General features: G+C 44.8%; 1 protein-coding gene across 1 annotated transcript in view; it reads right to left on the bottom strand.

Annotated features, from left to right (window-relative positions):
- LOC118413120 (polycystic kidney disease protein 1-like 2) overlaps positions 1 to 24,076 on the bottom strand; it is a 30,232-nt gene that overhangs the window by 5,793 nt on the left and 363 nt on the right. Inside the window, exons 2-39 of the mRNA XM_035816294.1 lie at positions 23,520 to 23,819; positions 22,708 to 23,157; positions 21,873 to 21,986; positions 21,334 to 21,447; positions 20,331 to 20,512; positions 19,885 to 20,044; positions 18,797 to 18,910; positions 17,797 to 17,987; positions 17,080 to 17,245; positions 16,572 to 16,811; positions 15,539 to 15,640; positions 15,334 to 15,396; positions 14,882 to 15,127; positions 13,866 to 14,444; positions 13,370 to 13,559; positions 12,911 to 13,130; positions 12,426 to 12,591; positions 11,882 to 12,123; positions 11,278 to 11,469; positions 10,465 to 10,590; positions 9,796 to 9,904; positions 9,199 to 9,281; positions 8,773 to 9,027; positions 8,080 to 8,295; positions 7,573 to 7,840; positions 7,117 to 7,298; positions 6,405 to 6,641; positions 5,830 to 5,928; positions 5,207 to 5,385; positions 4,535 to 4,600; positions 4,240 to 4,401; positions 3,436 to 3,595; positions 2,728 to 2,842; positions 2,072 to 2,314; positions 1,777 to 1,860; positions 1,086 to 1,273; positions 825 to 905; positions 195 to 434 (exon numbers count right to left, since the gene is read on the bottom strand). Of these exons, the coding sequence (XP_035672187.1) occupies positions 195 to 434; positions 825 to 905; positions 1,086 to 1,273; positions 1,777 to 1,860; positions 2,072 to 2,314; positions 2,728 to 2,842; positions 3,436 to 3,595; positions 4,240 to 4,401; positions 4,535 to 4,600; positions 5,207 to 5,385; positions 5,830 to 5,928; positions 6,405 to 6,641; positions 7,117 to 7,298; positions 7,573 to 7,840; positions 8,080 to 8,295; positions 8,773 to 9,027; positions 9,199 to 9,281; positions 9,796 to 9,904; positions 10,465 to 10,590; positions 11,278 to 11,469; positions 11,882 to 12,123; positions 12,426 to 12,591; positions 12,911 to 13,130; positions 13,370 to 13,559; positions 13,866 to 14,444; positions 14,882 to 15,127; positions 15,334 to 15,396; positions 15,539 to 15,640; positions 16,572 to 16,811; positions 17,080 to 17,245; positions 17,797 to 17,987; positions 18,797 to 18,910; positions 19,885 to 20,044; positions 20,331 to 20,512; positions 21,334 to 21,447; positions 21,873 to 21,986; positions 22,708 to 23,157; positions 23,520 to 23,819 (7,124 nt within the window). The remainder of the gene's footprint in view (positions 1 to 194; positions 435 to 824; positions 906 to 1,085; positions 1,274 to 1,776; positions 1,861 to 2,071; positions 2,315 to 2,727; positions 2,843 to 3,435; positions 3,596 to 4,239; positions 4,402 to 4,534; positions 4,601 to 5,206; positions 5,386 to 5,829; positions 5,929 to 6,404; positions 6,642 to 7,116; positions 7,299 to 7,572; positions 7,841 to 8,079; positions 8,296 to 8,772; positions 9,028 to 9,198; positions 9,282 to 9,795; positions 9,905 to 10,464; positions 10,591 to 11,277; positions 11,470 to 11,881; positions 12,124 to 12,425; positions 12,592 to 12,910; positions 13,131 to 13,369; positions 13,560 to 13,865; positions 14,445 to 14,881; positions 15,128 to 15,333; positions 15,397 to 15,538; positions 15,641 to 16,571; positions 16,812 to 17,079; positions 17,246 to 17,796; positions 17,988 to 18,796; positions 18,911 to 19,884; positions 20,045 to 20,330; positions 20,513 to 21,333; positions 21,448 to 21,872; positions 21,987 to 22,707; positions 23,158 to 23,519; positions 23,820 to 24,076) is intronic.

Genomic DNA, 24,076 nt, shown 5'->3' with positions numbered 1-24,076 from the left:
CCCGGTCTTTTATTAACTCACACTGTCCTGTTGTATCTACAAGGCGTAGCACGCCAGCTTCACAGGCACGCAGCAGCGACTGGTTATATCACTCTTCCATTTTCCCTGAACGCAGCTTATGGTTAGGACGAACTTGAACTTGAGCCAAAACTATCAATAGAGTATTCAACTACTGTATTCAAAAATTTACTTGCCTCTGAAAATGACTCGTCAAAAGTGCCGTGCAGATGCCGAGTCAGATGAAACATGGAGGTGTCCCTGTTGCCGTTGGCCACGACCAGCAGCAAGGCGACGTAGACGAAGTAGAAGCAGGCGTCGTACAGAGCAGAGCGCAGCCCCACCTCAACGTACCGCCTCTCCCGGGCAGTCTGCAGCTCGCCGGCGTCGGGAGGGCCGACCTTGCCGCGCGCTTTGGACGACACCTTACTGGCAGCCTACATACAAAAGCCAGGAGATACATACAATAATCTTTATTGGCGTAACAAAAGTCCAGCGACTTTTGTAAAGTCTTTTACATCTATACATAAATACAAGGTTTACAGGTAGTATATGAATATATCGACATGTTGAGTTTTACGCTATATATAACATGGAGCATATGCTTTTTGATAGGTAGATCGCCTGAAGTTCACGTCCATGTGTACCCATATAAATCTTCAATTTGTGTGCTACCTGTCTATATAGCTAATCACATCGAAAAGTGGAAAAACTCAATCCAATAATGGCCGTTTACAGCTATGCGATTCTACTGCTTTGCGAAACTTGACGTTTAACACCATGTTCACGATTCATGTTTAGTATAGCAGATGACCACAGAAACGTACCAAATGGTATAGTCCAAGATACTCTTCATCCTCCTGCACAGGTGTTGGAGGCGGTACTTCCTCGTCGGCATGGTCGGGTTTCTAAGGATGCAGAACTTTGTGGTGAAAACAGTCTGTTGTCCATAGAAAAATATGGCGTTTATCAAAGTACTTAACTTGCTATCATATTCCCCATTACTTTTCTTTATTGACCGCCTTGGCTCGGCGTAATGTCAAGATGCATTAATCAGTATATATCTGCATATTGGTACATTTTGTTACCTTGATTAGAAGAGCAAAGAAAAACGCAAGCAGGAAGATCTTGAGCGGCTGCGTGATGATCAGGTCGAAGAAGAAAGACGTGAGGAAGGTGAATATCCACGCCTCGGCCTTCTCCCGCCCGTACTCGAACCCGTACAGCATGGTAAAGAAGGCAGACAGGGAGCACGTGCACAGCAGCAGCAACCAACCTGGTGATGATGATTGGTTTATTTGAAAATTGACGATACCTGGCAGCCAAAGGCTGAATTTTGTATCTTCTTACATGGATCACAATAACAATCATCTAACATTACACAGAAATCTCAAAAACAATCACTTCGAATTTAACTTACAGTGCTAAATGCGGAGGAAACGAGTAAACAGCAGTTTTAAAATTGTGTCGTTACAGATAAGATCAATTATCAATTATCAAAATATATATCTCTACTAGCTGTCAACTAGCTATAGCTATAAACGTCATTTCGAACAGACAATGGAATGAGAAATCACAAATTGTGTCATACAAACCAAATCTTATTGACGATTACTTTTGTGATCCTACTTTGAAATTTGCAAAATCTAAGCCATTGAACACTGTTCTTTTACATACATATGTATGTCTACGTGTTTTTATTTTCACTTTTTGCTTATCATGATAAATGAGATAACAGCTAGGACTGACTTACTAAAAAAGAACATCTAAATCACTTACCGATGTAAACACACCACCAGGGAAGTAGGCGTTTCCTCTTATTTTTAGCATTTCGACCGGTCGACATTTCAAACACCGAAGAACCTGGTAAAAGGGAAATGGAGGGAATGCTTTTTTGATATTAAGAATTTTTGTTATTGAAAAAGACAAACACAAACGATGGCCTGCTGCAGTTACAATCAAAACAGTGTTGTACTTGAGTTTGAGAACTTTCTTATTGCATTGATAGACAGTAAATAACTACAACGAAAAAATATATGCTAAAAACGCTAAAAAATACGTCATATATGCCCACCAGGATCGCCCTTTGCGTCACGCAAGCTTCTTCTACTTCCCTCGCGAGAACTTCCAACTCTCGCGTAACTCTGACGCTCCTGGCCAGTGCTGACGTCAGTCACGTTCTCGTCATATCCCGAGTCTGCGAACAAACTCTGTCTCCGAACCCCGTACAGTTGGGACGTGGAGGGTCGTATTGGTGTAAAGTCCTTGATGTAGCTCGATGTATCGGGACGCGAACTTTGGTTTACCTTACCAGTCGCTATCGGGGCAAACAAGGTTGGCATGTTGATGTTATTCAAGCTTATTCGTTAAGACTTAACTCTTTGTGTGTAAATGCACGAGAAACGAGTTAAATGGGCTATAAAAGCTTTCGTTTTCATATTCAACTTCTACCAACTAAAAGAAGTACAAACTTGAGTACAGTGCAACAATGTCATTGTCTTTCAAAGCATTAAATTCAAAAAGAATACCCAAAAAGCATAATTAAACACGGGGATCGAACAGAATGTTTTTAACTAGGAATCTAACGTTTGGGCATAACTTTTTGACTGTCTCTTTGTGTCAACATAGAAAGCATAACATACATGCTGGTTTGTATTAGAAATCCAGGTATGAAAATTCACATATAGAACATTATAGGCACAAATGTTTCGTGCTATACAGAAACATTACCGTTAGGAGCTGCAGGTTTAACTTTCGCCCCCCTCGGTCTGCAGTACCGGAATATCTGCACGATGGCCAGGTTCACGGGGAACACGATGAGAGCGCTCTGTATGCCGATGATGACCTGTAAAGATAGAAATAGAAGTTAGTGGTAACCATACGAGATGGGAAAAGATCAAAGAGTGAGTCAGTGAGTGAGTGAGTTAGTTAGTGAGTGAGTGAGTGAGTGAGTGAGTGAGTGAGTGAGTGAGTGAGTGAGTGAGTGAGTGAGTGAGTGAGTGAGTGAACAGAGAATAACGTATGAAGTTCTTATAGGGTTGAATGAAGATAATAACCAAACTTAAATGGGTAAACGAAACATTTCGCTAACATTTTTTATCGCACATTTAAGACATATATATAAATATGAAACCATTCCAAGAATGACAAACGTTTAACCATTACAGAATCGAATACTACAAATTCTTTCAATTTTTTTGTTTCGCGCCAAAAAATCCAACGCTTTTTTTTTTATTCTTCAATAATGATTTACCTGTTCTAAGTTGACGGGGAACTTTATGGCATTATCAGCCACCACAGATATGGAACCATTATAAACAGGACAAACATTTACCATTACATAATCAAATGCTACAAAAGCGCTCCCTAGTACGTTTCGAACGAATTTAGGACCCCATTCCCTTTTCATCATTGTTCATTAGTGCAGTCATGACTGACCTGTTCCCAGTTGACGGGGATCTGTATCGCGAACCCCAGGACGGAGACAGGGGACGGCCGCTGGAAGGCTCCTCCCCTGCCGAAGAACATGATGTTGACGATCATGGAGCAGAGCAGCAGCGACAGGCAGCAGGACGCGCGCTGCACTCGGGTGAACGGGCTGCGGGGGGAGAGAAGCATTGCAACCAATGTAAGCTTGTATTGGGGCGGTAGGTTGACAGGAAATAATGCAATCTTGGCGACAATTTGGCGAAAGGACCTGTTACCGGTACATGGATACCAAATGCGCTAATCTGCGTAGTTCGGAGAGAAACATTGCAACCAATAGGCATACAGTAGAAGCCAGGTAATTGCACAACAGATTAACGCAACTTCTGTTAACTGCACGGAATCCCAAAATCCCAAACGGTGCGGTCCAGCTAGATAACTTCGCATTATTGCACCGGCCGGATAATTGCACGAAATTCACTGGCAAATAGGCCTTGCAATTAAGCGGCCTCTACTGTATACTCTTGTGTAAGTAACGAAATGGGGCGGCAGACTGACAGGAAACAACGCAAATTTGGCGATAATTTGGCGAAACTACCTGTAACCGGTATATGGATGTTAAAAGTGCTCAATCTGGTGTAGTTCGAATGCAAAAAGGATTTTAACAATACACTTGAAGGGGTTGCCAGGATGTCTTAGCGGATTTATTTATCTAAACATCCAACCAGGAAATGTAACGTACATAAATGAATGTTTGACTAACCCTTGACCAGCAGAAATAAGCAGTTGCTGAATCACAATAGTTTCAGGTCGTACCTTGTTGCAGGTCTTCCTACCACGGAGAACCACAGATGACCGTCTCGTATGTTTTTAGACATTTTGCTGGAGAACAAAGTGCTGAACTTGGTCAGTTCCTCATCCGTTGCCGCTACCAATACCCGGTCAACTCTCCCATCGTCCTCTTCCACAGCCAACCATCTGGAAAATGCAAGATGATCGTCTGACTTAGGTACTTAATGTTTCAATTATCCCGGGGAGCAAGACAGAATTACAAACTGCGTGATGCTGAAACGTCTATTCTATCATAATAAGATCATAATCCTTTCCTCACCTGTTGCAAAGGAAAGTTGTCACGGAATCATCCTGGGTGTCGGTGATGAGGATCTTGTCCAGAAACCTGCAAGGGAAAAACCAAAATGTTACATTTCGTTGAACCCATGGTGGCCTGACGGTTTTGTGTTTTTCAAGCTTGGAAACTTAAGGTTCTTGGTTCGAATCCCTGGCTGGCCTTAGTGCTTTTCCCTTGGCTCTCTACCATTTTCCCAACTCGACTCATGTACCTAACTCGGCCTAGGGACGTTACCTTGGGTGTGGCGTAAACGGCCGAAGACCCCGTATATGAGGATCTATGAGGAGAGTCACACCTCGGTTACCTCATACAGTAGAAAATAGGGGTTCTTCAACACCTAAAAATTAGGGGTTTTTTTTTCAATTTTGCTTTTGGACAGACGAAGGCAACATGGCGCTGCACTCAAGGCAGGAACTTCTATTAACAGTGCCACATACACAGTACTGACAGAAGGTAACGATAAACTTATCTTTTACCTCCCCGACCGGAGGATGCATTGCCCAAGTAAAATGCGGTTAACCCGGGTAAAGCGAAACAATCTTCCCGAGTACAGAATCTCTAGAGGAATTCTACAATTAAATAACTTATTGGGGCAAATGAGTGGAAAACGACTCATTGTCTTGTTACACGTCAGATGTTTCTGAAGCTCCCTACCAGGACGGATCATATCCCAGGTTGTCGTGCCAGACATGCAGGGCCATGAGGACACCCAGCGACCGGTGTGACGTCACCACGAACGTGTCCACCCCTCCCTCCTTGAAGGTGACTCGCGTGGAATCTTCCAACGTGTGTGGCCCGGATGTGCCGTACTCCCCGTGGAGAATGATGGACACCTGTCGGCAAAAGGTCAAAGGTTGTCATACAGGGGTATAAGCATGTTCACGGGTTCAACTGCGCATGCGCAGGTCAAAGGTGTAGGACCCTGAGACATAAGCAAAACACGTCTGGACATAGTATTAATATTCTTGGAATGATATTGATATTGATGATATTAACATTAATAATATTAATGATATTGATATTCTTGGAACCGTAAGCTTTGTAACAAAAGCTGACGTTAAAGCATTGCAGAAATAATTCTGGCTTTTAATGACAGCAAGAGTCCTGTGTATTACATGTTAATCTGCTCTCATTGCAATTATGAAGTTTCTTATTTTCTCCAATTACAGGCTGGGTCGCGGGGGTAACGTTAGTAGATATAGAGGTCCGGTAAAAATCTCGTCCACTACTAATGTTAACCCCTCGACCCAACCTCTGCTTGGAGAACAGTTCCTTACCTTAGCGGATGTACTGGCGTCTGCCCTCGCCCCTGTGAACACCAGGACTTGGTACACATGACTGCGACCGTCTGCACCACCCAGCACTGTAGCACCAATCTGGGAACAACATGGAAACAGTGTAAGGCAATGATAACCAACGTCTCTTCTACCATTAATAAATCCTTGTAATGTTGCATTCTTTCAATTAAGTGTTTGTTGAGATAACCGAGGCAAATGCGTCTTTCCATCAATTAGAGTTATAGTTTCTTCGCTGATAAAGATCCTTATGCCATAACATCATTGTAAATCTACCTGCTAATATTTAGTTATCCTTATTCTAATAACGTTGTACATTTGACTGTATGAGCCACAAAGTTGACAGTATCGATAGTATTTTTCGGTGTCTTTTGTGTGTGTGTGTCTATATGTCTGTCAACAGCACAACACGAGAATCTGTGGATGGATATTTATAATATTTGATAGGTTTACTACGGCCGGGAAAATAAGGCAGAAGCACTTCCGTTTTCTTGTACTGAAATGGCTGAGATAAAAGTAAGAGAGAGAGGAGGGGATAGAAAAAAAGAGATAATAACCTTAGTGGCGTCCTTCCTGTCTTCCCTCCGTGCCCAGATCACAAACAGAAGATATATGCCGACTACCACAGCGATAGTGATGACCACCCCCGGGTTGGAACTGATGTCCTTAAACCCCTCCAGAGCCGCCAGGATGTTCAGAGAGTTCGGCGCCACGAAGAACTGCAGGTCGGAGCCGAACGCCGTCAGGTGGTTACACAGGCAGTGGGTCACTGTTTCTGTCGTCAGGGGGCCGATCTGGGCAACCACACAAGGTACAAGGTAAAGTAGGTCCTTTAATGGCTAGTTATGTGCTTGAATAAACATTGCATAAGATGCATGAATCTTCTAACACAGGTGCGCAATCATGTAGAAAGAAAACACACGCTGTTGTACCGTTATCTATATATAGCTATTACCTTCCTACATACATTTCTTATAAGATAGATGATCTGTAAAGTAAGAAAGTATCTGTACCTGTCCCTTTTATGTATGAATGTACAATAAAGGTTTTTACCATTTTTTATTTGTATCTCTGCATAACGTAACTGAGAACACATGAAATTAAGAACATATAACGCAATAGCAAAGCTAGGATTCAACGTACGAGCATAAAAGAAACAAATTTTTATTGCGCTTGTTTGTTTGGATCAACATGGATTTCGAAGACAACATGATGTTTACAAGAATGTACACGTCAAACTCTCCGGACTGTCAGGGATTCATCACGTACCTCACAACCATCAGACTTCCATAGTTGCTCCGTGGTATCAAAGAAGAGGCATTTTGATGTGAAGATCCTGATGGTGTAGTTCAAGAAGAAGTCGTCGTCTCCGTACACTCGTTCTGTCGAGTTGTCAAGATTCGCGCGGTGAGGACCTGACTCTGTGCTATTGTATGGAACGTGTTCAACACCTACAAAACAAATAAAAATCATGTCTAAGATAATGTCCAAAATGGAATTCAACTATTAATTGTTAAACTAATTCAGACCGTTCCATAGATACAAAATGCGTTTTATAAACCAAGTAAATTGGGACGACTTAGACTAATGTAGAAAATTTTCAAGGACAGTGTATAGTAAAGACGAGTTTCAGGAAAGCGAAACCACCATTGTGTCCGAATAGCCGGACATATACCGGGGCCCAGAGCCCGAGACCTTAACGAACCAAACAGAACAAGGTCTTACCGACAAAGTATCGTTTTCCGTCGTTTCCCCTCAAAGATTCGGCAGGCACCAGCCACTGGTATGGGTCAGCGCTTATCTCGGTGTTGTTGCCCAGTGGTATGGAGTACAGCTTGTTCTCGTCCAGCGGAAGCGTCGTGGTTAAGTTGAAGACGTCGCGGGAGGGCGGGAGGTGACTGCGGAGGTACAGGCGGACTGGCACGTCGGGAGGGTCAAGGGTCACGGAGATGAGGACGGAGCTGTCGCTGTCCGTCAGGTTAAACTCGTGCACCTTGGAACGAAATAAAATTATCTATTCGTTTATTGTTTGCTTGAGACTCAATGGCTCAGTTTCTCATTGGATGGGCCCGGGGTTTATTAGGAGGTTTCAACTGTAAGGTCGGCCGCTAGGAGCACGATTTTAATCAGGCTAGGTGGCAACGAGTTCCTCTCTTCGAAAGTTCTAGGGCTTATCATGAGGCAAAGTAGCCACAAGCAATATGCTGCAATAGAACATGTAACAGCCCGTACCAACATGGCGTCCTGTCCTGACGGCACGGTGGCTCCCCGCTGCGTCAGGACCTGCACGCTGCCGTCCTTCCGACTGGTGACGACATCGATCCTCTTCTGCAGGTCGTTGACCTCCAGGGTTCCCGCGTCACTCCTGAACTGCAGCGACGCGACCGTGGTCTTGATCTGGTCCGAGTTCCTGGCGTAGGAGTACGGGTTCAGCGTCGTCTGGTAGTTCTGGAGAAAACAAGTTTGGAGCGCTCAAACCTCCACGAAATGTTTAGAACTTTTCCACATTGTCTTGTATCATTGTTTTTTTTTTAACGGTCGTACGTTTCAGGTAGCCTCCACTACTTTTGAGTAGTGACTGAATTACGATCAATTGGTTTAACCAAAAACTCTGAATCGGCATGTTAATGAGGCAAAGACAAATATCAAAACGACCAGTAGGTAACAAAAATAAATAAGATATGATAATTTTGTTACTAATATTTCCCTTTCTTACATTTGTCTTGAACTACTGAAGAAACCACATGAGCAAGACGTGGTCTGAAGTGACAGGCCAAATGAAAGTTCTGAACGGGAACTGTGCGGCCCTGGATGTCTTACTGAGGGTTAACCGCTACCCGTGATAAAGATTCCACATCAAAGTTTACATGCACTAGTAAATGAATGCTAAAGAGACAATATATCTACGTTATATCCTGAAGTTACCTCGAACCCAACGCCGGTTTCGGGACAAGAACTCCCGAACAGCACGGACGCGTCCGGAATCCGGAACCATGTTCCTCCGCGGTCCGAGGTCCGGACGATCTGCTCCCCCATATCCCCACAGCTCTGCTTCTGTAGCGCCAGTTCAAACGAGCCCTGCACGATCACGGTGGGGCTCTCGTTCGGCCGTTTCCGTGTCAGGACGAGCTCGTTCATAACGTTCACGGTGTCAAATATGGCCTTTGTCGCGTTTTCGGTCTGGGAAGAGAAATTATTCAATTACCTGTTTTGTACTGGTTTCAATGGCCACTGTCAAAGGTCGTGGTCAAGAAAACTGACATTTGGTCAAGGTCAAGAAAAAAGACATTTGGTGTCCAATCCTAAGTCATCTGAGCACAAGATATTTTGAGTTAGATTCACGTAGCATACCTTTTCAAGCTGTCCTGAAGAATCGTCCTCACCTTTGACCTTCTCTGCAGTTGTCACGGATCCTTCAAGGACATTGATGACAGCTGGACACACACAAAAAAAGAGTCATGTCTTCCACTACATCAACATCGGGTTGATACAGATAGACGGGTATATATAGTACAGATATCTATTGTTCCACACCCTCCTAATTCTGGCATGCCTACCTAAAGACTAGTAAGAGTCCCAATGGTAAGTGTTACAGTCCATGAACATATCGTAGGAAAAGAGCTAGCGTCTGCAAATATGAAACCTCTCTAAATATCTTTCTCTCTCTCTCACACACACGCACTCTCTCTCTCTCTCTCTCTCTCTCTCTCTCTCTCTTACTCTCTCTCTCTCTCTCGTATCTATCTATTTTATCTATCTATCTCTAACTCTATCTTTCTATGTATCCCATATGTGCACGCGTATGTGTGTAGAACGTAACATCAGATTTTGTGACGATTCATACATGCATAAATTAGGAAAAAAATTTGTCAACCTAATATCACAACCGTTGTCCATCGGCTCCAGCGCAAAATCTACACGAAAGCTGACCAAAGTTGTAACATTTACCTGTCATCATGAACTTGGCGGACTCCTCCATTTTTGTGGCGCCGAGGTCTTCCGCGGGAACAGACTGCAGAAAAGTTGCCATGTTCTTCAGCGAGTCCGCAGCCGCAACCTGCAAGGGATAGAATTTGTGTATAACGATAACAATACAAGACAATATGTAGCTGATTTGGAAAAACTGTCATTAGGAACTTGGAAGAGTTGGGGTACACCTATAGGAAGAAGCGAGAAAGTAGGCAGTGGGGAATGGAGAGTGCATCGGTGCCAGCAGCTAAACTCTGCGGTGAAGAAAAAAAGGGGATGACTCATTAGTCATTGAGTCGTCCTTTTTTTCTTCACCGCAGAGTTTAGCTGGGACATGGTTCCTTGTATGGAACAACTCCGTAGTTCTCTGAGTAGTTTAGAAGACCACACGCACCCCCTTTGTTAACTCTCATCTCCCACTGACCCATTGCGAATCTACAAAATCATAAATAACTCGAATGTTTAACGCCTCACAACTGCAATTATGGATGGATATGTCCTCCCAAAATGATAGCGATCTCCGCTAAATCTACTGCAACTGAAATCTTTACTTTTCAAGAACTACCACTCGTAGATAGATATCTACCAGCCCTTCCTTCTGACAATCCCAATACTAAATTGTTAGTCAGCTTAGCAGTTCTCTATCACCTGTGAATCCGTAGACACCTCCGCCGTGACGCTGGTCGCCTGTCCCAGCGCGTTGGCCACCAGGTTCACTGACGTCACACTCATTGCCTGGACACTCGTCAGCGCCGAGACGACCGCGTCACGCGCCTACGGGAAAGAACGAGTAAACGTCAGGATTTCTTACAAAGGATGCTGTATTTATTAGTCGAGTAAACGTCGGGATTTCTTACAAAGGATGCTGTATTTATTAGTCGGCTGACTTCAGTCATCATGGAGAGTGAAGCGTAAAAAACGTTTGAATTTTGTCGTGTTCAAAAGTCAAAGTCCTTCCCCGCCTGATGCCGCATAGGGTGGCGCCCATCTCCGTTTCTGTAGCCCTGGGCTACACACCTTGACTACAGCAGGGGGCTAGTCTACTGGTAGTGGTGTGTGTTCAACTTCCATACTCTTTCCCGAATGCTGAGTGCTAAGCAGAATGTACCATTTTTAAGGTCTTTGGCATGACTCGGCAGGGGATCGAACCCACGACCTACCGAATGCAAGGCGGACACTTTACCCAGTCGGCCATTGCACCTGTACGTGTGTTGTCGTGTTACTTTCATGCTTAATCCTGCTCCTTGATTGTTTCATCGTTCACGCTCGCTCCACTTTCTGTACCGGCTATTGAAGTCAAAGTAGACTTATCTTGATCCAATACTCATACAGCGGTAATCCGCATAATACATAGACCGTATGCATATTTTGTCAGTTTATTGTAGCGCTTCTCACAGAATATGCAGAAAAAGGACGGAAGACACCATTTTATCGCCATATTAATCAGCCTAGATCTCTCACCTCAGTTGATGCAGCCTTTTTGTCCTCCGCAGTTGCGTTAGAAACGGAGTTTAGCACGGATGTGACGCTGTTGGACAGTTGCACCACAGACCGGAAGTCTCCCTGACGTACGAGCTTACCCAGGGTGCTGTTCGCTCCCACCACCAACTGTGTTGCTACGTTAGTGGACTCCTCTGGGGGAAGGCTGAAAACCTGATGTGGAAAAAGACGCTCAGATCAATCCAACATGTAGGAAACATCGTGTGGGAAACGTACTCTGTGAGATCAGCGTATATGAATATTTCAAACACGTTATAATGCTTTCTGAAACGTATAGGAGCAATTTACTATCACAGAACATAGAAGTTTCTTTGACCGTAATTTCGTAACATCTTCGATATCAAGTTAGTCTTGTCCTTCTGTCGATTTATAACGAACACTGGTATCTTAAATGTACTGTTGCTACTACAACGTCAATCGCCATTCTTGTCACATGTATTTTCCTATTTTTCCAAAATATTAAGTTTCCAAATCCACATAACTAACCTTTTGTTATGAACTTGCACATTGACTATCGAAATTGGTCGGTTTTCCTTATAATCCCAGAAGAACTTTGCGTCTTTACCTTCACCGCCGTCTCGACGGAAGACGTCGCCCCCAGACCGTCATACACGTCCGCACGGATGGTGACCTCATAATCACGTGACTCTAAGCCAATGGGCAGCAGAAGTCCCGACAGTTCGGAATCCTGTCCGGTGTGCAGGACGGAGAAGACGTCACCCGTTGCCGTGGAGACGGAGGCCAGCCTCTCGGCGCCAGTACTGTACAGGAACGTGTAGGTCAGGGGAAGGTCAGCGTCGGAGAAGCCTGGCGGGAAAGGCACAATAGAGACAGGGTTGGTGAAATGGCGTGGAACATTTTCTTATACGTGACAGACATTCTTTCTTCATCTATCCATTTCCATGAGCAGACATTTTATTCATTTTCTACCATATAATCATGATGTTCCTTGTCTACTAGCTCTATAACGGTTTCTTGCTTTGCTTGCCTCGTGATGATAACAAAGATATGGATCTCTCCCCTCCAGACATAATTAATTTAACCACGATTTTCTAGCTTTCTACTTTCTAGTGTTTAGACGTACAACACAAAAGACACAGGACATGTACCTGCGCAGGATATAGTAAACTCCGTAACCATCGCGGTTCCGTTTTCCGGAGAGACGCTGCAGCTTCCTACGGTCGGCGGATCGTTCGGCTGGAAGGTGTACTCCGCAAAGCCTTCTCTGTCGGGACCCAGGGACACCGCTACTCTCAGTGTGTAGTCTCCTATTGCCTGGAAGCGAAATTTTAAATATTGAGTCAACTCCTATTCAATTAGCATATCCTGACTGAATCGAGAAGACATCTTGTTTTAGGAGACAAAACGTCATATCGAATAAATGACTGCATTCTCTTTCGTTTTCATACAGGAAGGAAAGCTTCTGTTTGACTGTTTGACCACCTTTGTCCGAAGAGCAGACGACGAAGTCAAGCGCCGGGAATCCGGTAGCCTTTCCCCTATCATTCTACATGACATGCTATCTCTTCAGCCTGAGTCTGCTAAAGGACAACCATTCGCCTGCTGCATTTGGAAACATTCTATGTCCACCGACCTTGAAGACGCCGGCCTGCACGACGACGTCCGCCAGGTGCCTCCCCGTGGTGGTGTCGGCGCCCCAGCGCAGGTCGTCCCGCCCGAAGTCCGGCGGCGCTGCCCGGAGGGTCCAGTTGTACCGGACTGGCTCGTCGTCCCCACAGCTGGCGCAGGAGTACGTCGAGCTGAGCACCAGCCGCTCCGAGGGGTTCAGCTTCGTCTCACAGTTGCTCAAACATCTGGCGAAAAAATTGTCAGTTTTAGTTATTTATTACATAGCCTTTATGTCCGACTGTTTCCAGGGCCAGTACCTCCGCTTCAGGGCCAACATATGTTCGAAGGGTACATTTGTGGGCATGATAACCTTGTAGGCCCTGGAGACGCCTAATCCCTAATTCTACCCCTACCGATACGATAACCGTTAACCTACCCTTGCCCTAATCAAAACCATTACCTCACCCTAATGCCTAACCCTAACCTGATCTGCACGGTGGGAGATCCAGCGGGGAAGATCTGCAGGGTCTGGCTGTACTGGCCGGGATCTCGTTCCCGGTACCCCACCTGCACCGTCAACGTCACTTCCGGTTCGTATGGAGGCATCAGTGCGGCGGAAATGACGTAAGACTGCTGATCAGTGCTGTTTCCGAACACTTCATCGCACGAGGTGCCTTCGGAAAAAATAGTGGCAATCAGGTTTATTTATGTACATGTATAACATGATACACATCACAACAAATGAAAAAAAAAACTTTATAGACTTTGCAATAATATAATTTCAACCAACGGCGTAAATTATTTTCCCAACAACTATATGAGATATTTCACTACAATATTAGTTCAGTGTTGAGCATTGATTTAAACAGATAAGCACGAAAGCACTCTGTATGACGAAATGAAACAACCATCTTCAGGTAAACTCTTTGTCATATCAACCTCCTCTCATCAAGTATCAGTAAAAAATATCAATTTCTTACCTGACTTTGTTTCACAAGACCAGCTGTACGTCAGTAACGTCGAATTCGCTACCACAGCGTCAGGGTCGTACGACGTCGACGCGTCGACGACGACGTCGGACCCCAGATCCACGGATCTCGCCGACCCTCCCGCGATGTGCGCCACCAGAGGAGACGCCTTGACCGTCAGCCACTGCGCCGTCTTTCGCGCCACGCTCAGCCCGCTCTCGGTCTCCATGACGACGACCTCTAACCCGGTGACGATCCTGCCGTACGGTAGGGTGTTCCTCGGCACGGTGAGCTCAGACGCCGTGGTTAGAACTCTGGCAGGGAGGCTGATAGGGATGAGGGCGAAGTCATCCATGAGGTAAACCGCCCACAAGAAGCTGAGGGCAAACTCCTCTTCACAATCCACCGTGACGTCACTTCGTACAGTCAGGGGCTTGCGTCGCTTGACGTCAGGAGCAGACCAAGGGGAATCCCCTCCCCCTTGTAGAGTGACGTCAGGATAGCAGGAGGCACACGCGAAGGACCCGTCCGTGTTGACGCACAGCTCGTCTCGCCGGCAGGTGTGAGTCCCAGTTGCACATTCGTCGACATCTGGATTGTGGCGCAAAATACAAGACTATTTGTATCAACAATTTAAATACATACTACATTGAGCCATGGTTTCTTCTGTATCTGTTTAGCCCGGCAAAACCGTCCTTCGGCGTAACACATCAGCTTCGCCGGCATGCAGCTGGTTAATATGTTATAGTGAACGATCTGTCACACCTAGCTTTTGCACTTTGCACATCTAGCTTTGCACATTTAGCATCTAGCTTTAAAGCTATCTAATGAGAAACGAGTTCTAGTTTATTATCATTCCAAGGAGAAACGAATTTTGGAACACCTCAATCATGTGTTGGTAGCTCTGATACGTAAGGGTATGACTTTTTAATGCAAATATTTAATAGTGTGCATCCATAGTATAGGGACCGGACGACTAATGTTATAGTGTCCAGCTCCAAGCAGAAGATTATAACCCCTGGACTCACCAGCGATGTTGGCAGATGTTGTGCCAGAGGATATTCGTGTTGCTGTTGCTACCGTTGTAAAATTCCATCTGGTAGTATTAAAAGCAGCTGGCGTTCTTCGAAACGTTGAACGACTAGCTCTCGTTGCATTGAAATCTGCAGTTGGCGTTCTTGCCACTGTCGACATGTTCCATGTTGTCAAGTTTAAAGCAGTTGGCATTGTTGGAGTGTTCAATCTTGTTGAATTCATGTCGCCATGTGTTCCTACTTAAGTATGAGTTAAAGAAAAATTAATCAGTTGATGTAAAAGCTCAAGAAGTGTAGGTCATTTCTTAATCTCACCTCAATTTACCATTGCTCATCGTCGACAACAACACATGACGTGTAGTATTGTCTTCCAAGCTTTAATTTGATGAATTTTATACAATTTTATGCACACCAAAAAGGTGAAAACTGTCACAAATAAAACTCACCCATTGGTGACACTTTCAACGACGTGTTATTGAGATGAACTTGTGTGGTTGAATTTGTTAGACCTTTAAGAAGATATAAAACCGTATTGTAATCGAGAAACGGACACTACTTCAAATACACATCGTGTGTCAAATACAAACGATGACATAATACAACTGTATATCGGTTATAGCCATCGGATGATTCTTGTCATTCTAAAAGTACCTGGATAAGTGTGGTTCTGCGGTGCCGTGAAGACGGGTTCTGTGGTAGGAGTAGGGACAGCTCCGAGAATCGCACTTGTAACTTCCACAGCAGGGGATGTTTCTACATGGTAAAAGAAAGAAATATAGTCTGGTCAATGAATAAATGAATACGAGTAATGGACGAGGGGTTATGATTCGTAGATTTCTATAGCAAATGAACCAATCTTTTTGTGTAATCGTTGAGAATATACAAGTGGCATTAATGGGTTCAGTGGCTAGGGGAAGCGAGATCGAGAGGTCGCTAGCTCGATTCCTGCTGTTCCTGACCAGATCTAGACGTCGTGGCATGAGCTTTGCCTTCCAGTACCGTGCCCTGGATAACAACCCACTGCCTTACGGCCTCAAAAAGCCTACCTTTCCCTTTTGTACAGCAATGGACCGATCCCGATCGAACGCCATATCGAACAAATAGAACAATGTGGAACCCCCTATTCTATTTCGAACACCTCCGTCAAAAATAGCCCCAGTTAAACAGAAATGGCCAAAGAAAAATGCTATGCTACTCTTTGTTGAAGACTACACCCACGGAGTATAGCATTGTGGGAACGGGAGCAGGATGCACGTGTAGAGGAGGGCATGTACTCGTATAAGACAAGGGACTCTGCACTGGCAGACTTTGTAGAAGTGTCCCATTAGTTGGTGCGTAGTACAAGCTCCCTCTCCACGAGTGCCTGAGCTGCTTTCTTCTTGATTTTGCTTTTATCATGAGCATGCATGCAGCTGTTACGCATGCAACAAACGTAGTAGAAACCCAGTCACAGATAGATGTACCCTGGTTTTCACCTGCATCGACCGTATGTCGAACATGATCGAACAGGGGGCGGGGCTCTGGGATCGGTCCATACAGCCTGCTGTGAATGGCACGTCCATTAAGTCCACCTAGATAGCCACTTGAATGCAGGGCACCTCTCAAAGAAGATGTGTTCAAGCAAGCGACTTGAAGATACAGAGACGAAGTAGTATAGAAAAAAATGCACACCATGTACACTTACCATTATATGCGATATTGGCTGTTGTGGATGTCGGCGGTTGGGGCGTGGATGTTGTCGGCTGGGGCGTGGATGTTGTCGGCTGGGGCGTGGATGTTTTCGGTTGGGGCGTGGACGTTGTCGGTTGGGGCGTGGATGTCGTCGGCTGGGGCGTGGATGTCGGCGGCTGGGGCGTGGATGTCGGCGGCTGGGGCGTGGATGTCGGCGGCTGGGGCGTGGATGTCAGCGGCTCGGTCGGTAACTCTGCAAGGGACAGAATCACTGAAACTTGAGATAATCATCCACTTATAATGTTGTAAAATGTGCCGTATATGACAGAATCACGTCGCATTTCAATCTGTGGAGGTTCCCTCCAGTGGCAATACCCCCCTTCCACATAACAAAAACACTGAAAGTAATTACATAATGGACCGGAAAGACGACCAAACTACAACATGCTTATTGATGAATGGTTTAGACATCCAGGTACTCAGTACTAAGTCACGCAAAAAAGCACAAAAGCTGTACTAACGTTCCGTGAACCAGGTGGCAAAGAAGCCGGCGAACACCTCGCTGTAGTCCGAGTGGAAGGTGATGGTCAGGGTGCTGTTGGTGGATTTCAGCGGCGGAGGCGCGTCGCTCCCGCACCACGTGCCCAAGTCTACGGCGGAGTCGCCCCGACCGTCACCGTCTTGCACCTTCATAATATAGATATAGACATGATAGGACAGGTGACCAAAAGCTGGTTCTTAGCTACACAACCAAATGGACTTTGTCGTTGTCTATTTTGTATGTTTCGGTAATCTTTCAGCTAACATGATGGTGATACCGGTATAGCTAAGCAATCACCATGCGTTTATCGAGAAACCTGATGGACCTGTATGTTCGGAAAATATTGTGAGCCCGCGGAGAAAGGCACGTTTCAAATTTATAGATTCTCATATTAGCAACGATGCATAATGGACCGATCCCCCAACCCCGCCCCCTGTTCGATCATGTTTCTATTTCGAACACCTCCGTCAAAAATAACCATTTCTGTCCCACGGGGGCAGTTTTTGACGGACGTGTTCGAAATAGAATAGGGGATTCTATTTATTCGATATGACGTTCGACTGGATCGGTCCATTGCCAGGCATAGCCGAGAATGCATTGCAGGTCGCTTGAAAGAAAGAAAGAAGGGGTTAGTTGTAATTCCCAAATTAAATTCCCAATATGCAATATTCAGAGTGAAAAATGACATAGATGCTACCTTGAGGTTGTCGTAATCGCAGTCTGAATCGTCCTCTAAGACAAAGTTGACGAATGACAGGTGAACCCGCTGCCGAGGGTGGAGGTTGATGACCCAGACGCAGTCCAAGTTTGTCGCGTAGTTATCTGGATATCCGGGGCTCTTTATCGTCCCGCTTTGCCCAGTGGTGATCAATCCACCGCAATCTGACTCTGTGTGGAGGTAAGTATGAGCGCACTTGTTTATGAACGTATCATAATAATGATTTATTCAGATAAAACAGTTTTTCCACATTGCAGCCAAGGGCTGAATTGCGTGGGAAACTTTACAGAGTTTAAAAAATCGTCAATAGTTAAGGAACATTTTGCTGATGACCATGATGGATAAAACACATAGAGCATTACACTAGTTTAGAAAATGGCGATCAATAGCACTAAATACACTGATTAAAAACATCGATCAGTGACATCAACATGAAACACGACCGTTACAGGCCATACAGGTTCGGGACATTTAAATAGAAACTGTTCATAGAATGTCACAGGATATTTTCATTCACATCTAAACCTTTGAGGCTAATAGTTAAAACACTAAGAATATTCATCAAGCGAGGGCAATTAAGCGTTTAGTAGTCTAATCGTGTGAGGAATAGCGCCGGACCTCATGTACGACCAATGTTTTCAATCGACTCATGTGAAATTGTGTCCCTAACTGCAGTGACACCCTCACTCCGCTAGAGGCTGTGCCCGCTGAGAGGACCAAGGTTTGACGAATTCAGCAAATTTCATTAAATGAATGAAGGAATAAAGTTGACTTCTGTTATATGTTCATGTATTATGTCTTGTCCAGTGGTGCCGTTGATATAGTTTGCTCGAGTGCGGCACCACTGTGTACCGTAGGTCCTTTTTGTTTTCCATTTACTCCCTTTGTACCAACCTGACTGCATTTAGCCCTTAAAGGGCATGAACATGCAATAAACTTCATTGCCATTGTCATTGTAATTTAAAAAAGGGATACGTGCCCTCCTCACAGTGCATGCCTTCGAACCCAAGAGTACAGGCACACCTGTACCCATCGACTTGATCAAGACAGGATCCTCCATTCTGGCATGGGTTAGTCCCACAGTTGTCAGCGTCTGGGGTAAAAAGAAGAAAGGATCTCAGAATTATCCGCGTGATGAAGTCGACGTCTTTGTGAAAAGGATATGCAAATGTTTTAAGTATCTTAACATATTGATTACAACTTTAAATTTTACTCGATAAAGGAAAGACGTTTCCAAATCGTTCTGTCTTTTTCTAGTAACAGTAAACATTTCAGCTACTAAGTATTGTAGCCACTATCTGGCATCACCTACGCCCGGTCCCCAACGGCTAGCTGACTTAGCCTATAGGCTAATGCCGTTGGGGACCGGGCGTTGGGAGGATGTTATCTAGCAATCTAGTGCAGTCTCTTGATGACACTCATCAGAAAAAGTACCAGTCTGTACAACACCTTCAACAACATCGTTACTAACTGACGTTCTTCATTGTGATGAGATAACGCTGACTTAGTGTTATGGTGACATTTGCGCGCGTATTAATTTTCAATTTAAAAAAAACTGTGGCCACATATCGCACAATAACATCCATTGTCAATCAGAATTTCATGCTTGTCAGAGGATCTGATTTCCAGGGTAGTTACACTGTTTAAATCTGAATGTTTATTAAGAAATCTTTGAAGAAATGTATACCCTTCATATACCCTGTGATTGTTTACACTTGTTTTATACAGATTGAGCAATAAAGTTGTTTTTTTAATCTGCTTTCCATGGTAAGGGACACGTGGTCAGGGCATGGGGCCGTAGCGCCCTTGTTTCGTCTCTTAAACAAGAATGGCAATATGAATATGATTGAACTGGCGACGATTGTCTCTTATAACCTTAAGTTAATGGAGGTGAACATAAAAAAATCAAGCCTGAGAAAGAAGTTCTGGATGTTTATTCCTGTGGTTTAGCAGCATTTGCTGTCATTTTTGCTATCATCTCTCTCGAGAGGATGTCATCCATAAAATTAAGTCGGTGTGGCATAATGGCCACAAACAAACTGGCTAGTAATTTTCTTGTGTACTAACTTTCTATGGACCACTTTGCCAGGAAGCCGGGAAACACATCCGAACGGTCCGAGTGGAAGAGGACTGAGATGGTGTTGTTGGTTGACGTGAACAGCGCGGGGATGTTAGTCCCGCACCAGGTACCGAGTTCAACCACAGAGTCACCCTGGCTGTCGTTCACCTGTAAAGGCAAACAAAGCAGGTTAAACATGATGGTGATGGTGATGATGATGATGTGATGATGATAAGATTTGATTGTGTTGATGAAGTTGATGATGATGATGATGATTGTGGTGGTGGTGATGATGATGATGGCGATGATGATGATTGTGATGATGATGACGGTGATGAAGGTGATAGTAGCTTAAGATCATGGTAATAAGTGTTGGGAGCCAAAAAGAATCTGTTGTTGAGTTGTTCGATAACATTTAAAGCTTTTTATCCTTGTTTGCACATTGTTACACTACCTTGACGTTGTCGTATTTGCAGTCATTGGCAACCTCCAGGTGAAAGTTGAAGAATGAGAGGAAGACCCGCTCCCCAGGGTCAACAGTGATGGTCCAAACACAGTCCAGGTTATTATCATAGTTCCGGGGATGTCCTGGGCTCTTAAAGGTTCCGTTTGGAGATTTCATTAAGCCGCCGCAACCTGCGGGAGAGAAGGTTGTTGTTGTCAGGGCGATGCATTGTCATACTAGCCTGGGTACCATTCGGATAGTAGGTCGCTTGGACATTTATCATACACGATGTACAGTTGCTCTGACGGTTATTATATATACACTATATACGGTCGAATTAAGGGATGAGTTCAAGCGCTCGTTCGAACAGGTGTTCGAACAAGCATTCCAATGCCCCCTGCCCATGCGTAAGAGCCTGCGCTCTAGAACCCATTCCTTAATTCGCTCAGTAACTGACGTCACCACCAAAAGATTTTAATATACCGCTCCCCAGACGGGTAGCAAAAGTAGCTTGCATAGGAGCTAACTACTACGTGGATGGCATAAAATGACATAAAATGACTTCTTGTAGGAGCAAACATTTCATTATCATTAATACGCACCTTTGTAATGTTACTTTCAAGCCAAAGGATATCTCACTTGACTGGTTGTGTAAAAGAAAACTCCATTATCCTATGCTGCACCAACCCGATGAAATTACTTTCGTATGCTATCACATCCCACCATAACTATAGCCTGGAATCCATATATTCTAGCTGTTTAAATTTTGTCCATTGAACGCTTTCCTGTAGAACAATCTGTAGATATGCCCCAAAGATCAGAAGTGATCGTTGTGGCAAATCGGAGCTAGATTGATTCCAGGTTAACTTAAAACATCATTACTCTAACAATCATGGAAAACTGCCTGGCACATATTAGTATGCTCCATAATCTTACAAGACACTTGTACCACAACACCACGAATATGTTGGCCGTTGTATGGAGGAACACGACTTCAAGAAAATACTATTACCGTTTTCGCAATGCACGCCATCTAACCCGGGCGGACAGACGCAGGTGTACCCGTTGACTTGATCAGTGCACTCCGCTCCATTCTGGCACGGGTTAGACGCACACTCGTCAAGGTCTGGGGGTGAAACATGGTGATTACTGGAACCATCCGCATTAAAGAAAGTTGTTGACAACTTTGTTAAAAGCATACTGCACTTTGTTGCAGTTTAATGATAGTATTTAGCTTTTTTCTATATTGTATTCGGAAAAGATAACGTTATTTTATTAACCATAGTTTATAGAAAAGATTTGACTAGCTTTACAAAATGATAGAATTTTCAACTGATATAACCTCCGTTGTTGCAACATACCATCCTTGCTCTGACAAGATGATAAGTTTGTTTGCAACCCATGCAAAAGCCGAAGATCAATTGGAAGGAGATACATCTATGTGACAATGTACATTGTAAAAAGGGTACAGATCTAGAATGTCTAGTCTGTGTATCGAAAACACAGATATGTTAATAGACAACTGTAGAAAATGTTTGACATATTCCTGACCGATTTCGCAGTTGAGGCCACCATAGCCAGCAGCGCAGCTACAGTCGTATCCGCCGTCAACATCCCTGCAGGTGGCCCCGTGTTGACACGGGTCGTCCTCACATCCCGGCAGGTCTGGGTGAGGACAACAAAACAAAGTGAGTGAGTGAGTGAGTGAGTGAGTGAGTGAGTGAGTGAGTGAGTGAGTGAGTGAGTGAGTGAGTGAGTGAGTGAGTGCTTGCGTGAGTGAGTGCGTGAGTGAGTGAGTGAGTGAGTGAGAGTGAGTGATTGAGAGAGTGAGTGAGTGTGAGTGATTGAGAGAGAGTGAGTTGAGTGAGTGAGTGAGTGAATGAGAGTGAGTGAGTTGAGTGAGTGAGTGAGTGAATGAGAGTGAGTGATTGAGAGAGTGAGTGATTGAGAGAGTGAGTGAGTGAGCGAGTGAATGAGTGAGTGAGTGAGAGTGTGAGTGATTGAGTGAGTGAGAGTGAGTGAGTGAGTGAGAGAATGAGTGATTGAGTGAGTGATTGAGAGAGAGAGAGTTGAGTGAGTGAGTGATTGAGTGAGTGAGTGAGTGAGTGAGTGAGTGAGTGAGCGAGCGAGCGAGCGAGCGAGTGAGTGAGTGAGTGAGTGAGAGAGAGTGAGTGAGTGAGTGAGTGAGTGAGTGAGTGAGTGAGTGAGTGAGTGAGTGAGTGAGTGAGTGAGTGAGTGAGTGAGTTGAGTGAGTTGAGTGAGTGAGTGATTGGCTTTTCGCACGGGTGATCCATAATGGCAAATATAAACATGGTCCGTGGACAGTTATGCCGTTCGATCCCTATCAACAAGAAAAACAGGAAATGATCAATATTTTCTCTCTCACCCGATGCAACTCCGTACAGGTCCAGCTCCCTCAGCCACGGCTGCCAGCCCGAGTGAGTGCGGGTAACCACAAATCTCCAGTGCTGCGCTGTTCCCTGGAAACCGCCGAAATCCTGCCGCTCACTTGTCCCATTCCGCACATCAGTAACGGACACGACGTCCTTCCAGTCGTAGGGACTCCCACTGAGCGACTTTTCTAATGTGAATGCCGCTATATCGTGTGTGCTGTCTCCGTAGTTGTTGACTGCGATGCGGTGTAGAGCGTGCGGCTGGGTTAGATTCAACACGATGTACCAGTTGTTGTACAGGTAGTTCTCGTCAGTTTGCGGGTTCCAGTAGGTTCCGGTGCTGCCGTCCAGGGCTTTTGCGGCGTCGTACGTCACTCCTTTGAACACGCTCGGCGTACCGGAGGAGTCTACAACCCACGACGGGTCCAGAGGCAGCCATGCAGCTGGGGAATATGAATGTTAATCAAATCAAAAGTAAACTTTTTCACGATTATCAAAATTTCATCTGACAATAGCTCGTGATCAACAAGAACACAAAGCGTTAAAACTTGTCAATCAGCATGCCTTCTGCATATCTCTCGGCATAAACTTTAATTTTTCGTGTCCGTAAACAGATTTCGGATCCGTTGTTTGATGAAGACCATGGCGACTATAATGTATACTGATCTTTGACAAAACATTGGGTGACTCTGATCATTAAGCGTTCACTGAAAGAACGTTTAAATGTCAGTCAAATGTTTTGTTACTTAAGCATCACACAGCAGTCTATTTCCCAGGGACATGAGGCGTCAGAGATTAATCTTACCTGCGAGTCTGTAGACTTCATTCGACCACAGCCCGCCCTCACCGTCGTCGTTACAGTCAGTGGAGGCTCCCCACTTGTTGTAGGTGTCAAGCGCAGTTGAACCGAAACACTGCCCCCCATTTTGTACAGCAAACACGGCGAAACCCCGAGACAGTGCTACGCTATAACACTTCTCGATGGCGTTGGAGCGCGTGCTGTAGCTGCCGTCGAGTCGTGCGTCTGTCCCCTCTAGTGTCGGGATGGCGCGGTCGTGTCGGTCCCACCAGCAACCCAGGCTGGTGTACTCACGGTTCTTGCTTTCTGCATGGGAAAAAGGAGTGTTGGTTTCATTATATTGCGTCATTGGCTTAGTGTTCCTTTGCAGACTTCTGGTAGTCTGCGATGGAGGTTATTATAGACTCAAGTCGTACCTATTACATTCACCCCCCCCCCCCCCTCCCAACGCAAAAAAATGGAGAATTCCATATCAACCATTTGTATAAATAGATAATTCTTGGTCTTAATACACGGGAGCCCAAAACATACATTTGCAGTCTAAAATAATGTCACAATTTCGC

This window comes from Branchiostoma floridae, chromosome 4 (assembly GCF_000003815.2).
Source record: "Branchiostoma floridae strain S238N-H82 chromosome 4, Bfl_VNyyK, whole genome shotgun sequence".
Lineage (NCBI taxonomy): Eukaryota > Metazoa > Chordata > Leptocardii > Amphioxiformes > Branchiostomatidae > Branchiostoma > Branchiostoma floridae.
This window is presented reverse-complemented; position numbering and strand designations above follow the sequence as displayed.